The 14,822-nt window shown below is 40.2% G+C and overlaps 1 protein-coding gene across 4 annotated transcripts in view; it reads right to left on the bottom strand.

Moving 5' to 3' along the window:
• The window catches only part of sash1a (SAM and SH3 domain containing 1a), a 159,201-nt gene that overhangs the window by 45,709 nt on the left and 98,670 nt on the right, over positions 1 to 14,822 (bottom strand). Inside the window, exon 1 of one of the 4 annotated variants that reach the window (XM_063494779.1) lies at positions 3,082 to 3,669. The exons of the other annotated variants lie outside the window; for them this stretch is intronic. Coding sequence (XP_063350849.1) covers positions 3,082 to 3,189 — 108 coding nt within the window. The 5' untranslated portion in view covers positions 3,190 to 3,669. Of the gene's footprint in view, positions 1 to 3,081; positions 3,670 to 14,822 lie in introns of those variants that run through there. 4 annotated transcript variants of the gene reach the window in all.

Raw genomic sequence — 14,822 nt, forward strand, 5'->3', positions numbered from 1 at the left:
GCCACAACTCAGTCTTTTAGAGAGCTTCCTCAGGATATCCGTGGCTTGAGCAGAACAGTACTCTGCCATCGCAGCAGAGGAAACCTGCCAGATCTCTGAGTGACCTCAATAATGAGTCTGGTCAGGGAGGGGTAGCAAAGGAGAAGTGACCAGAGTTCGACTTGGCACCAATAGACTAAATTCAGCTATTATAGACTGTGTTGAGAACACTGTTGGCAAAGACAAACTGGCCCAGCTAACCATGCTTTAAGTGAAAGCAGACAACTGAAGGATATGCTGCCACTATGTATGAAATGCTATGTGGGAGGAAGCACCTAGGGGTCACATCATCTAGCCATATATTTCCCAGACACAATCAATAATCACGTCTCAAGAGCAGAATCACATTCTTAGGTTTAAAGATGGAGCACTGTCTCCTACATAATCAGTTTTCCAAATGGACAAACTACCACCCACACTGTGTAAAACACCACAAAACTCCTTTCAAAGACAACAAGGACTCCCTGCAGGCAAATAAAATATTACCACGGCTGTGGCTTCAGATGGCCTTTCAAGCAAAAAGCAGAGGAGAAATTTCTGGAGAGAAGCAAATAGGGAGTGACTGTCAGCTGTCCAGGTTAGTGAGCATACCTTAATATACGGTGAAGGGGCACAATTTAAAGCTTGCCTTAGGCAAATGCATATCTGAAATCTCTGTTCTGTCTCTCCTCTACTTCAGCAGCAGTGAAGCAGCAGTTATTCCAGTTAAAGTCGAATCTCACAGAATATTTCCCAAATGGGATCCAATGAAAAGGAACTGAAATCTACACCGCCTCCGTACAAATTCATAAAGCACATTTGTGTTTAAACTCAGATTAATTTAAAAGCTAGTAAAGAAGTTCTGTTCTGAGGGACCCCCCCATATCTCTAGACGTGGGGTGGGCCAAGCAGAAGCAAATTCCCTTTTCAGACATCTGTAAATCCAACCACTTAAAACAATTCACAGCTCCTACACCACACTGTCCTAAACTGCCTTTGAGTTTTAATTACTTCAAGAGCTATTTACTGAGCTTAAACCACACATAAATGAATGGCTTTCTAAGGTATTCTTATTAAACACATTCCACCACACGTCACTGTGGATGGTTAACCTCAGAGACGGAAAAATATAAAGCAGATTGAAACAGCATTTGATTTACAGTTAAAGCATTATGAAAACCTACTTTCAAGGGACAAACACTTTGCTGTGGAGCATTTTGGTGTTTATCTGAACGGTTGCTTAAAGTTTAAGAGCACTTTCCAAGTTTGGTATGTGTGCCGAAACATACGGTAATCAGTGGAAGATGGAGAACAATAAGAAGTCTGACCAGATCTTTATCATGATGGAAAACCATCTCTAAGGACGTATTTAGGCCTGTTTCCACGTGCAAAGACCAAAGATCAGGCACATGTGCAACAGTGAGCTAAGTTGGGTCAACAAGCTAAGACCAAATCCCAATTCAAAGGGCAAGCTCTCAAGCAAAACAAAAGGCATTGAAATCCATAGTGGGTTGGTTATATATAGCATCCATTTTGCTGAAGGAGAGCGCGGTGTTCATTGTGTTCAGAATCTCACGATGTGTTTAGCGATATGAGAGTGAGCAAAGTGTTAAGCTCAAGGTTCCCCGTGAAATGATTTATGTTAACAATTTAGAAATGTTTTCCAATACGTAAAGAAACACTGTAGGCAAGTGCAGCATTCTAAACAAGCAGAAACTGAATCATGTAAGCAAATTAAACAAAAGCAAAGAAATACTGGCCTGGAATGAAGGGAAATTTCAGTTTAAGTTTGCAGAACAAACAAAGTAATATCTCATAGCCCCACGCGCCAGATGTTATGTTATGTTCGTTCTCTTCTTTCATCATGGTCGTTAAATCAGTTATGGGCTTGCCGATTCTGCTAAAGACACTAGTTTTCAGAAGCTGGAGGAGGCCAATCTAATCCCATTCGTTCACATTTCTGAAATTTCTTGCGCAGCAAAATAGAAAAATAAGATGATCTAAAACTACAAACTAATATAGAAAAACACAGCAACAAAGCTGAGGTCAGTGACATTGGGTTGTTTTTTTGTTGTTCTTTTTCAGTGTCCTTCAGGCTGTTTCTTCATTAGATGGCCAACTACTTGGAATTCAAGGTAAAAACAACAACAACAATGTTGTCAAAAAAAGAAAAACTTTCATAGGATAGAATTTTATTTTCACTGTTATCGTGTTTGAAGCAGTCTGGGGAAAAAAAAGACTTCAAAATGATGGTAAAACATTGGAGTGTATGCAATGCACTTTAACAAAACTTGTTGCTTTTCCCTGTATGCGTGATTCCATTCTAGGTGAAAAAAAACTAACAAAAGTGAGTGCAGCCTAGCAGACATATGCCTCCAGAGGCAATAAATCTAGATAAATTGCGTGGCTGGGAGCCAGTTCTGTACACCATACACACATCCTCAGTATCAGACCAAAGGGACTCCAGTGTCTATAGATAACAGATCTATTACATCCCATGCAGGCAGTAAAATAAAGAATGCATTGACAGCCACACAAAACATTGTTTCAGGAATTCGGTTTCCTCAACACAGAACAACTCTGAAGTGATAACGATTTAAAGCATAAACCTGTAACATACACTAAACTTCACTTGAATGAGATAACAGCAGTTTACAAAGACAACAGGAATCTCAAAACTTCTTAAGATCTAGAGGACTCAACGGACACGCGTGTATAACCCATAAAGGGTAACTTTTCGGTGCATAACACACACCACACTCTCAATCAACTCCTGTTTGCTTTGATCTCGGACTGACTTGGCTGTATGAGCTCATCATTGGCAGCCTAGAGCCAATTCCAGCAGAATACAAGGCTACACGCAGAGCTTTGGAACATGGGCCCGTTGGAGAGAGCTGATGCGTAATTTGCATACGCCTATAATAATAATAATATATATATATATATATATATATATATAAAAACACTCATTTCGCAATCCAAGTGTTTAAGGAAACAATGTCAGTTAGTTGTGAGTCTGTGATGTCAACCAATTATCACGTCACCCCTCCCCCCAAAACTTACCAGCATCCCCATAACGTCCGACCACAGTTGGGAAAAACTGTCGGACGCAGCAGCGCTATCTGCCTGAGGCTCATCGGAAGGCGCACCGGTCCCCAGATCACCTTCCATAATGTTAGAAAACTTTGTTCAGAGTCACACCAGTATTGTGTAGCTTGCTTCCAAGCCCACAGGCAGGAACCTTAATCCCCAGCAGCAAACAAGATATCGGTGCCAAGGCTGTTTCACAGACAGTTGCCCTTGACGCACTGGTGAAATGCTCCAGCATTGCTTGGCACGATTTGAAGTTTAGTGCGTAAACTGCGTCCTGACATGTTTAGCAAAACTCCGAGAGAGAGACCAAAGGTAAAGAAAGTCGGCCTTGAATTATGTAAACCCACACCCGGTCATTCGTCTGAAAACTCTCAAGCGCGGTGTCCCCTGCTCCACAGTCTGCAATGCACGGATCCGGTGCCCCAGGGTATAAACCAAACCCCACAAGTGAGGACGAAGAAGTCGTCGAAATGGGGCAAAAGTTTCCGAAAAGTTCACGAAATCCCCCAGTAAGTGTCACAAAACTTTCAACACTGCAACAGAGAGCACACTCAATCGTATTTCCATTAAAAATTCGAGTGAGAGAACGCCCGGAACACACAGCAAAGCCTCCAAACAAGGCGCCTCCCCCTCTCTTCACCCCTGCGCCTCTCACTCCCTCACTCTCCTTTCCCCTACACACTCCTCCCAGCATCAGGAGTACAATGTCCCGGAATTAGCTCACACTAGTGACTAATTATTCACATGATCGATACATTTTCCCTCGAAATGAGACTGTTGCATTCGATTGAGTAACTAACTTCACTGTAACCTTAAAACAGACTTTGTTTAACCCCCCCTCAAATTTCAATCATCTGCGTCGTCACTGACAACTTTGCAATGCCCAGTTAATAATAATTTTTCTCTCTCTATTGCCTTCTGTGAATACATTTGAACGCAGACTTTAGAGTTTTGCTAAAACTGAGTTCATTTAAGGGATTTTGTCACAGCCCAGAAATCGCTTTAATCACACGCTGACATGCCTTCCACCAATACATCTCTGCAGCCAGTAGTGAATAGGGAACGTGAACAAAGCACATTCTCCACACAATTGTTAGAAAAACAAAAAAGCCTATGGGAAAAAATGTTTTTAAGAGGTTCATGCATGTGGTGCCCTATGCCCTCGTAAATCTGTACAAAATGCTGGACAATGACACCGAAACAAGACTTTTATTGAACCATAAGATTATAATTTGATTTACATATAGTCCAACAGCTATGTGATTTTTTTTCTTTTTTTGTGCTGCAGATGCTATTTGAATAAAAGTGGGAGAGAGATACTTTATGCATAAGCATGAAATTGCACAGCTACCCTGTCTGATCAGCTGTTTGTTATGCTCTACCAGCAGGCAGGCTTCTCTTTTGTAATGAAGTCCTGAAACACTCTGGCTCTCCCTGTTATTGTCAAGAGGCCATTTTCTATGAGCAGCTACAGCTGCCAGAAATAACAGAAATTAAGAGAGTAAGATTGAAATTTTCAGTTCACACTAAGCTCCAATCCCTGTAGTTTTAAGTCAGCATAAAATGCTGCCTTAGCTGCTGTTTACCACATAACTCTACCACACCAGGACAAATTTATTCAAAAGCAGGATAACCAAAGATGAAATAGCAGACAGAAAATTTGTCAACCCCACAATCTTTTGCGCAAACATGAAAACAGTTACACAATAATCCATAAAGCTGCAGTTTTGCTTCGAGAACTGCTGTCAATTATGCAAAGTGCAAAAGCCTCCCAGAGTTTACTTTGTTTATAAGCTGTTTATTACATGTCAGTAAGGCCTTACCCAAACTGCAGTGTCTTCTTCTAATCATCATATCATTATCAAAAACAGTTGAGACTGTGGTCCTTGATAGTGAATAAAGCAGCAGATACAAAAAAGAGGATGTCAAGATGTTGATAAGCAGGTCATATACTAACTGGAAGGTTGATGGTTCAATTTCTGGCTCAGATAGCCTGCATGTTGAAGTATCCTTGGAGTAGATACTAAACCACAAGTTGTCCGTGATGTATCCATCAGAGTTGGTGTGTGAATGTTCGGCAAAGAGCTTAGGCATGGAAAAAAGTAACTGTATGAATGTTTGTGTGAAAGGGTGAATGAGGCTTGTGATAAGAAAGCCCTTTTGGTGCTCAAACTGAGTAGAAAAGTGGTATATAAGTAGAGTCCATTCAAGTCCACAGGATTAAGACTAAAGGTCTGTTACACAAGATTAAAAAGTAATCTTTGAAATGATTTCAGTCTAGACTAAAATGTTGGACTCCACAACACAGCACTGTTTGTGTAGCTAAAAAAAAAGAATTTGATTTTGCTGCTCTTCTGGGACTGTTAATTCCTTTATATACAATATTGCGGTTTTAAATTTGTGTCGGTGAGCAATGGCTTTGGATGAGTGGCAGCTGCTCAACAGTGTCCTGCTTACAGTCTAAACACACAGAACACACGTTCACACAAGAGCAGCTTTGTTGGACGACATGCTGAAAGTGCGGGGGTCTGCACTACTGACTCGTATTTGTAACCTTGGAGTAGCAGCAGCAGCAGCAGCAGCAAGTGGCAGGACTACTAGTGTTTATAATGGCATTGCGTCATTGCTCTGCCCATCAGCTCTCCTTTGTTGCTACAGAATGCTAACTATGTTTGATTTGTAGGTGTGATTTCAGAGCACCACCCTGATTTCCCTATTATTTTCAGTTGGATTGAGCTCTTTGGAGTCGTGCCCTTAAACACACAGACACACAAGCACACATATCGCTCAGTATGCACAAACACATGCTGGAACTCCCTTTACTCAAAGACAAGAAAGTGTGACCCCCACCTGGAGTTGCTGCAAACAGAGGGGTCAAGCTATTAATGAGAGGAGGGCGTCTGTTGACCGATCAAACACTGCTGGTGTGTTGTCTCTGTGTGTAGCTGCCGAGTTTTACTCTTTTCACACTAACCACTATTCAAGGTGTCATGTTGCCAGACAAGAGGAAATAAAACTCACTTCGCAGATGCTAATTGCACATGTTAACAGTCTTTTCTCTCTCGACCAGCTCTTTGGAAAAGATTCAGAGTGAACATTTGGTCAGAAATGAGGATAAAATGTGTAGCATATGAACATGCAGAGGATACACCTGCAAGCAATTCACGGTGGAAATCTGTTGAGAGGAATGGAAGAATGTATTTGATGGTTCTCAAAATATATAGAGGGCTCCGTCAGGAAAAGGGTGATGTCATGAACATAAATTGCTCAGATAGCATACTTTGAACAGACCTCTTGAAAGCCTTGGGGCTTGACTGTGATTGATCGGTGTCAATTGTTGTACTTATGTCGACATCTTCCCCGTCTTTCATCTGCCTTCTTTCATCTTTTCCCACGTTTTTATTCTCAGTAATAATCATTTTAATGTCTTATTAAACCTAATTTTAATATTATTTTCTGATCCTAGTGAATTGTGGGACAGTTAGAAAATTGCACTGTCACTAGGAAAGAGTGGAAGAATTTACATTAGCAATCCTGAAACTCAGTTCTGCATGTGTGTGAGATTATTTGCTGATTGTTTGCTTATTAGCAGAAGCTGTTCAGGGCTAATAGTCTGACAACTAAAACACTGCCCAAAATGTTTACATTCCTAATAAGAAATACCAATATTCTTGTTTTGTACTCTATAAACTGCCCCAAATTTCCTTCAATTAAAGCATGATTGGGGCTTAGAACTGGACATTATGATGAGAATGGGACTAATACTTTATGAGAGGCTAAATATAAGTTCCACTTTCTGGAAAGAGAATCATGTGCCCTGCAGCTATCTATACAGGCATTAATTGAGAGACTCATATACAAAAGTTTTCATTTGCCATGGTGAAAAACAGACAGCATGTCTAAACTAACTCACAGGAGATAAGAGGAATCACTGCGACTCGGCTAAAGTACGTAACTGTAATAAGTACTGAACTGCTGAAATGTCGAGGTTAAGATAGGTCATCGCTTTTTCACTTTCAACACCGAGTTGTTAGGATTCCACAGTGGAGTGATGAAGAGAGGAATAAGGGATGGAGACGACAGCTCTAAGGAAGGAATGAAGATAGACAAAAAAAGAATGCATATCATGTTAAAGCAAAGCAGGGCTGGACCTCCGCTGATAGTGAGTATGACCCTTCCTGGAGGTCACCAGACCTCGGGGCTTTAAAAATAGCTCCACAGGGAGTCACAAACCCCACTGGCAGGGTGGGGACAGATGTTCATAAACATGGTGGACAGACATTAAGGCCACCATTCGTAAGGGATGCCACAAATGACCAAATAATAATTACATGTATATTCTGTTAGATCAAAAATAATATGATTACTCAGTTTACAGCTTTCATCTTCTCAGGATTAAAGGTATAAATCAGTAAAAGTCTGGTGACATTTTGTTAGTTTTGCCCTTCTAAAACAGGCTGGAACTGCATAGAAATCAGCTCTTCATAAAGCAATTAGTGGAGCCGACAGGATGACATCCAGTCCTGCTATACGAGCATGACATGACTCATCATCACCTCTTCTCACCCTGCATCGCTATATTTTCCTCCTTTGTTCAAGTTAACGTATTTAAGTTTACACCCAAAGCTAATTGGATCCAAAGTCTTGAACCCTTATCCCTTAGCTCTCAGGCTGCTTTCTCTTGATAAATAATTGGGATCAAGATTTTCGCATCATTAATTCTTCTTAGTCGATGGGTCAAAGGCCTGACAGTCCCTTGGCATTTTCTGTGAGCTGTTCAGAATGTGAACGTTTGCCTTTCCTATTTATCGTGGTGTGTGTGTGCATATACATGCATGCTTATGTGCATTTCAATGTACAAAAAAAAAAAAAAAGTGTGCGTGAGATGAACAGAGAGGCAGGCCAGCCCAGTGTGCTTCACATGCGTGTGAGAGTTATCATGCAGCCATGCGATAACTCCCACACAGACCCAATTAGCATGACAACTAATTACTGTTTCCTTGGTCCCCTCCCTCAGCTAAGCTAACTCATTAAATTAAATCAACACTCTGGTCTGAAAACAATGCTTTGAGGGAGTAATAATGATCGCCTGCCACTTGCTATTTATGTGTTCTAGGTATTACTTTTCGTAGGGCGGTCAACCATAACACTGGAGTCTTTTGAAAGCTGAGAAAATGTTAGCTTCAAATATCAACACAGGAATTACCTCTGGGCTAGAGTGAGACAGAAAGCAGAAAGAAAGAGGATGACAGCTGAGAGTGTGTGAAATAAGCACACCGAGTGATATGCATGGGCAACAGGGAGAATACAGAGAACAACAACAAATAGATATAGAAAAAAAAGGAGATGGTCTGCCTGGGGTATGAGGCGCATGTGATAACCAGCTGTGCATAGCATTGTGCACACTTGAAAAAAAAACTTCTCAGAAAGCTCATACAGTGTCTGGTATGTCAGTAAAAACAGTCTGGATAGAGGGTGCTGTCAAAAAAAATGCCAACTCTGTACACACAGATCCTACTGGATAATATTATGTGCTTTAATGAGATGCAGGAATTCAGGGAAAAGGAGAAAGTTTGTGTCACTGAGATGTAGAAAGAAGAAAAAGTCTGGAATGAAGCAGGAAGTTCTCAGTGTTACAACATGACCTTGTAACACTGTTGATAAAAAAAGAAAAAAAGACAAAGCATTTTCTTTGGAATCGCTCTTGGTGCTCATTTTGCCCACTCCTCATGTTTCATTTAAGGGAATTAAGCTGTAAGACTTGTATTTGTTGGCTGACACTTAAGCATGCATACCACTGAAAATGACTATACAATAAATAATATCTCCGATGGCCACATGCATATGCGAGTAGCATTCGCAAGTCTTCATCCATGCTTTTGGTAATGCAATTGCAATTGCAGGCCCCTTTATTGTGCTTTGTGTAATATAAAAACAAAGCATATTTCCGCTAAGCTCCGGATTCCCACATTCTCCATGCAGTACAAGCCTCTGTGGCCACGTGGTAGCTGATTAAGTTACGCCATTGTGCGTGTGTGTGTGACTGTGCGTACTGAGATTCCAGCGTGTTTTAATCAGGCACGACTGAAAGGACAGATGTTGTTTTCGATGTAAGCGAATCTCAAAAGGTACGAGCAGCATAGAGCAGCATGCTTAGCATGCGTGAGCTTAGTGATAATTTGGATGTATGCGGGAAAGACTAAAGGCCATCGAAGAAGACTGTGCTGCATCTGTGTCAAAATGGTGTCTGCAGGAGTGCTGGGAAAAAAGTAAGCTAGCTTGTTTGAGTCCACGGGTGCAGGTGGAGGCGACGGGCTGGTCTCACTAGAGATGGAGGTCATGAAGCTCGGCCGGCAGCTGCGTCGGTGTCAGGGTGGCACTGCCAGGCTGACTGCTAATGTCCAGTGAGTCATCTCACTCTGTGTACTGGGGGTCTGCACTAGATGCACTGCGACAGGCTAGTTTTAGAGAATGGGAGAAATCCAGAACTGAACACATAAAGTCCCACAAAAGAAATTATACTTGTGCTGACATATCTCTATGCAAATATATACATGTACACAAATGATTAAAATTAAATAACTTTAGAATATATTATAGGAAGCTGTTTAAGAATAAACCTTCTCAGCAAATATTTTAATCAGTACAGTTTTATAATAAATTATACTGGACTGATATGAGTACAGCCACAGGGTGTTATTCACTGTCTACATGGATGCTTGTTAACTGTTATCTGGGCAGCAACTACTTTAACGTCTATAATGTGTATAATGAATTGAGGCAAAATAAAAAGGACATGTTTCCTTAAATATAAATATTTTAATATGATTTTTTGAAATTTAATTCTTCACATTTGTTAGATTCATTAAAACTTAAAAAACAAAACAAAAAAAACTTTCATCCTCTTCATATTCTTCCACGTGCCTTTATGTGAGAGTGAATATGGGACATAGTGGGTCCCCCTGCTGTTGTCTTATATACTTACAAGCCACAGTACGCATGCCCTCCTCGCCCTCTCCTCCATGCAAGACACTGGTCTGTTAAATACTCTTGCACGTCTTTTTATGTCAAATCAGCCAGGCTGCCATATGTTAGCCTCAAAGCTAGATACAGTAAAAATAGGCTTGGCCCCCAATGTTATTAATGACCATGTGTGCTGTGAACACACTGCATAATTATCCCCTGCAGTTTCATCCAAAGATCAGTTTTATAGTACTGGCTTCAGGTTTATGGGACTCAAATACACACTGAGGAGCAGAGGCATGCATGCACACTGAAGCTTACGCAACCAGAGAGGGGAAACGATAACATAGCTTTTCCTTTACTATACAAATCCAAATGCTAACAAGACAGTAGCCAGTGGGGCTCAATAAAGATTTCATGGGTCTGTCTCTGCTGTGTTTCTCTGCCCAAGTACTCTCACCTGTTGTTGCATCTGATGTTAGCGAGAATTTAAACACCACAGAAAGAACAAATATTGGTCCAACATTCAATTTCTGAGCACTGCCTGCAGTGAAATAGATACTTCTTTAAAATCTGGGCTGTAAAAACTAGGTGTGTATTATTTAGAGAGCCCATTTCATGGACCTTTTTTACAGCAACCACTCTGACATGAATTAGGAGGTAAACATGGGAGTTACAAATGAAGGTTCAGGTCCATTTAGATGTGAGCCTTCATTAATGTGACTGGTAATTCTTGCGTTTAGTGAGTATTTCATGGCAAAGCAGCTGATGTGAAAAAGGCCTGTTAGTGGAAACTAGAAGACAGAACATTCAGGTCCTACAGGAGCACAGAGAGACAGCGCTTTTATGTGTATGGCACGGAGAAGAATTCCTGTTCTAGAGATGCCACATTATCCCTGGCACGCACACACACACACACACTGTACAGACACAGCGCACTAACTGTCAAAATAAGAAGCAGCACGCAATCTGCAAATCAAATCTAAAATACCTCAAGCCCAAATTTATCATCTTTTCAGTTAGCTATGCATCACGAGCATTTACAGCTTCCTTCACTATCCCTGTAGATTTATATCACTTTGCAAGCAGCAAACAGAGATGGCTGACATTTGGTTATGTATTAGATGTTATAATAACTTGTTAGTCAGCCAGCTCCAGGCTGCTGTGGTACACCCTTCTGTAATTACTGTCAGCATTCACGCAGCCATCATATATCTCACACGCACACAACCCGCAGCACACGATCTGTCACACATATTTGGCCATTTGCACATTAAAGGAAAATAAACAGCCATGTTGAAATACATGCTGACTCGCACTGGTGGATGGATATCAAAACCTCAGCGCAGAGTGCTTTTCAACACAAACATGTGTCCTAATGCTCTGTGCTGTTAAAGTCTTACTGGTAAAGATATTGGTATGCACTCGACCAGTACCACAGTTGAATATTTTCCCAAAACTATTATTCAATTTCAGGAGTAAAAAATGGAAAAAAATAAAATAATTTTTTTTTGTTCCCTCGCTTGTGTGACAAAACCTTTCTCTATTTAAACAGAGATAATGGGATTTTAAACCTCTGTTGAAGAAGTGCTTTGCTCACAATCTGATTCATTTTCTTATGTTTTCAATTTTCAAACTGAATAATTCAACTATAAACACTTTATTACCACATTTATTTCTCAGTGTTAAATCACAAATTCTCTGGTGGGGCCTCTAATCAATAGACTACATAGAAATACATTTTTAGATTCTTCTTGCTAATAAGATAGACATGAAATCTGAGAAAAGGAGAACAAAACTACTGTTTAATAATAGGTTAATTTACAGATGGGGAACAAATTAAGCTTCAAAGCCCACAGTCCATTGGCTCTGTTAAGTTAAGGGGGGCTTTTGCTGGTATGGTTTGGATCCATTTGTCCCCTTAAATGAAAGGATCAAAGGAAAGCTTCTTTTCCAAGATGACAATGTCCATATTCATAGAGCTCAAGGAGTAAGTGAATAATTTTGTCAAATGAAAGTGATGTGAATCAGATGCTGTGGCTTTTTGCAGTCTCCATGGATACTGAACACCTTCCGGAGATTTGGACGGTGCTCTCCGCTACCATAATCAAAACACCAAATAAGGGGATATGTTTTGAAAGAATGGAGTTAATCCCTCCAGTAAGAGTTTCCGAAATTTGGAGAGTTGGTTCCACGACCACTGAAGCCGTTGTCGCATTGTGGCTCAACACCTTAAAGTGACTTCGTAGATGTTTTTCCATTAATTTCGATGTTTCGTTAAGTGACCACAAACTAATAATCTACTAGTGTGAAAAGTTATAAACCGTGGCCTCTGTTCTTCAGAGTAAATGTGTAATTCTGTACACCTCACTTTGCTTTCCACATTTAACTGCGGTCTGACAGCATGTACAGTATGTGGATTGGTTAGAGCACATTACATAAGACATCCCCACTGACACCAGCGGCTAGTTCGGTTAGCAGTCTATACTTCACCACAGCGCTTTCACATTTCCTTTCCAATATTTTCTTAGTCCTACTTGTCGTTTGTCTTTCCACTGTCCATTTATATTTCCTTATGCATCCTGGTGGGACATCGAGTTTTATGCTTGCACATGTATGTGTTTCAAGCAACCAATATCTCAAATAAAGAGACTTAACGGCTGACATAAACATCAGAATTTAAAGTGGATTTTTGTTTAGATACACTTTGATGTTTATTTTAATAATCACAATTTGAGCAACATAATTACATTTTCTTAAGAAACGGCATAGTTGATTGTCAAGCAGGATAATCACTATGCCACTGTTTAAAAAGGAGAGAGAAAAAAAAGACTTCTCTTTGTCTGAGAGTACATGTAGCAGTTTCAATCCGTCTCTGTCTGTCTGGCTGTCTACTCAAAACTCAACCACACAACACACAAACATAATGCAAACTCAGCTCAACCACTGCAGCCCTCCACTTTCACAGGAATTTCCCCCTATTTCGGCCCAGAGGATCCTGCTTACACCGACAAAATATGAACCCAGTGGCAGCATTAAGCCACAAAAAACACAAAACAAAACATGTATATTTTCCCAATGACTTAAAGGGGTTCACATGGTGATGTACAAAGCACTGGTCAAACTTGTGGATTGTGCTGTCAAGCAAGTACTTTCACTGCTTACAGACACAGTTTTCCTGTTCTCAGTAATCTGCTTCTGTTCAGTAAAGCCTTTAGGCCTTTAGTTTCAAAACTGTAAAGCGATGTGTGTGTTTTTAACCATTTTTCAAAGAATATGAATGGACTTCACCGGATGTAACATTAAGCGTGCCTCTATACAAGTGCTGATATCATAAATAAGTTTTTGTTATAGAAACATACAGATACCTTTAGTACGTTTTTGAAATCCATTGCCAAATACTCCCAATTAAAAACGGGGCGTCTACAAAAAATCTTTAGGAAAAATTGACAAATCTTAATTTCACCTCTACATTTTCGCCTTGCCAACAAACATGCCAACATCTGAGCTACCATCTCATCTTTATGTATAGCGCATAGAGATGCATGGCAGGAATTAGTTATTTTCAAAATCGCCTTTTCCCATCTGCCAAAACAAAGCTTCTAAAACTTGCAAAATGTCCTAAATGTTATGTCAAAATTAATTTCTTAAATAAAATACTGGAACTTGCAAAATGTTTAGATATTTTATCATAAATAAGTAAGTACTGTTTTTAATCCCATCTATAACCATAATTATTCCATAAATCACTACAATCAATTAATTGAAAAACACAACAGTCACCTTTGCTGCCTATCTGAATTTTTTTTAACCACATTTTTGTTCTGTAGCTGCCTCATTGAAACAAAACCTCTGAGATGGTAAAGTGACTTAGGTTACCATAGTGATGGCCCGATGTTTGGCAAACCCTGCGTTGATGCTCGTTTTGACCTGACGAGACCTCATTATGGGCTGGTGGGGAGTCCTGTCTGAAATCTCTGGCCCAGACGGTCACTCAGACCTAATTAAACACACCTTTCTAAATCTAACTGACTCGATTCCTTCGTCACTCTCCGTTATCCACGTCCCTGCAGATCTAATCAGCGTGCAACCTGCCAACTTACAAACACAAACAACAAGAACAAACAACCCCACATCCACGGTAATAAATGAAACAAATGGAACAGTCGGTGGTCATTAGCTTTGTGGCTTAAATGGTTGTCCTTCCTGTCTGGGTTAGAGGCCAGCCAATGCACCAGTAAAAGGCCTGCTCCTTTGCCCACTCTCCCTTCTGGAAGAGTGAATCTTCTCTGAAGCCAACACAACTCAGCGGGACCAGAAGCAGGATAAAGGTTAAGAACCCCATGGAGATAAAATTCATGTTGGTTAAAGTAGAGGTTTGGCTACAGATTAATTTGCCTCGAGTAAAGACATGTTACTAATAATAGTTGCTGCTTTTGAATAGATAGGTTTCCTTACTGATAAGTAAAATATGCTATAAAAAGAAACAGGCAATCCAAAAATGGGACAGTTATTCGTTTTTAAGTGGTTTTGTTATTAATAATATTTTCACTATTTTTATTATCACCAAAAAAATGTTTCCTGTAAAGGTGCCATGATCAAACTTGGCCCATATTTGTGGAAAAAGGAAAAAAAAAAAAGAAGAAAAAAGAAACCCTGGTCGATCTAGTAGGCATCAAAATATATAGAAGCAAGATAAAGAATCTGGCAAGGCACTGATGATCAGAGGGATGAGATCCCCGGGGGAC

Source organism: Pelmatolapia mariae, linkage group LG15 (assembly GCF_036321145.2).
Source record: "Pelmatolapia mariae isolate MD_Pm_ZW linkage group LG15, Pm_UMD_F_2, whole genome shotgun sequence".
Taxonomy (NCBI): domain Eukaryota; kingdom Metazoa; phylum Chordata; class Actinopteri; order Cichliformes; family Cichlidae; genus Pelmatolapia; species Pelmatolapia mariae.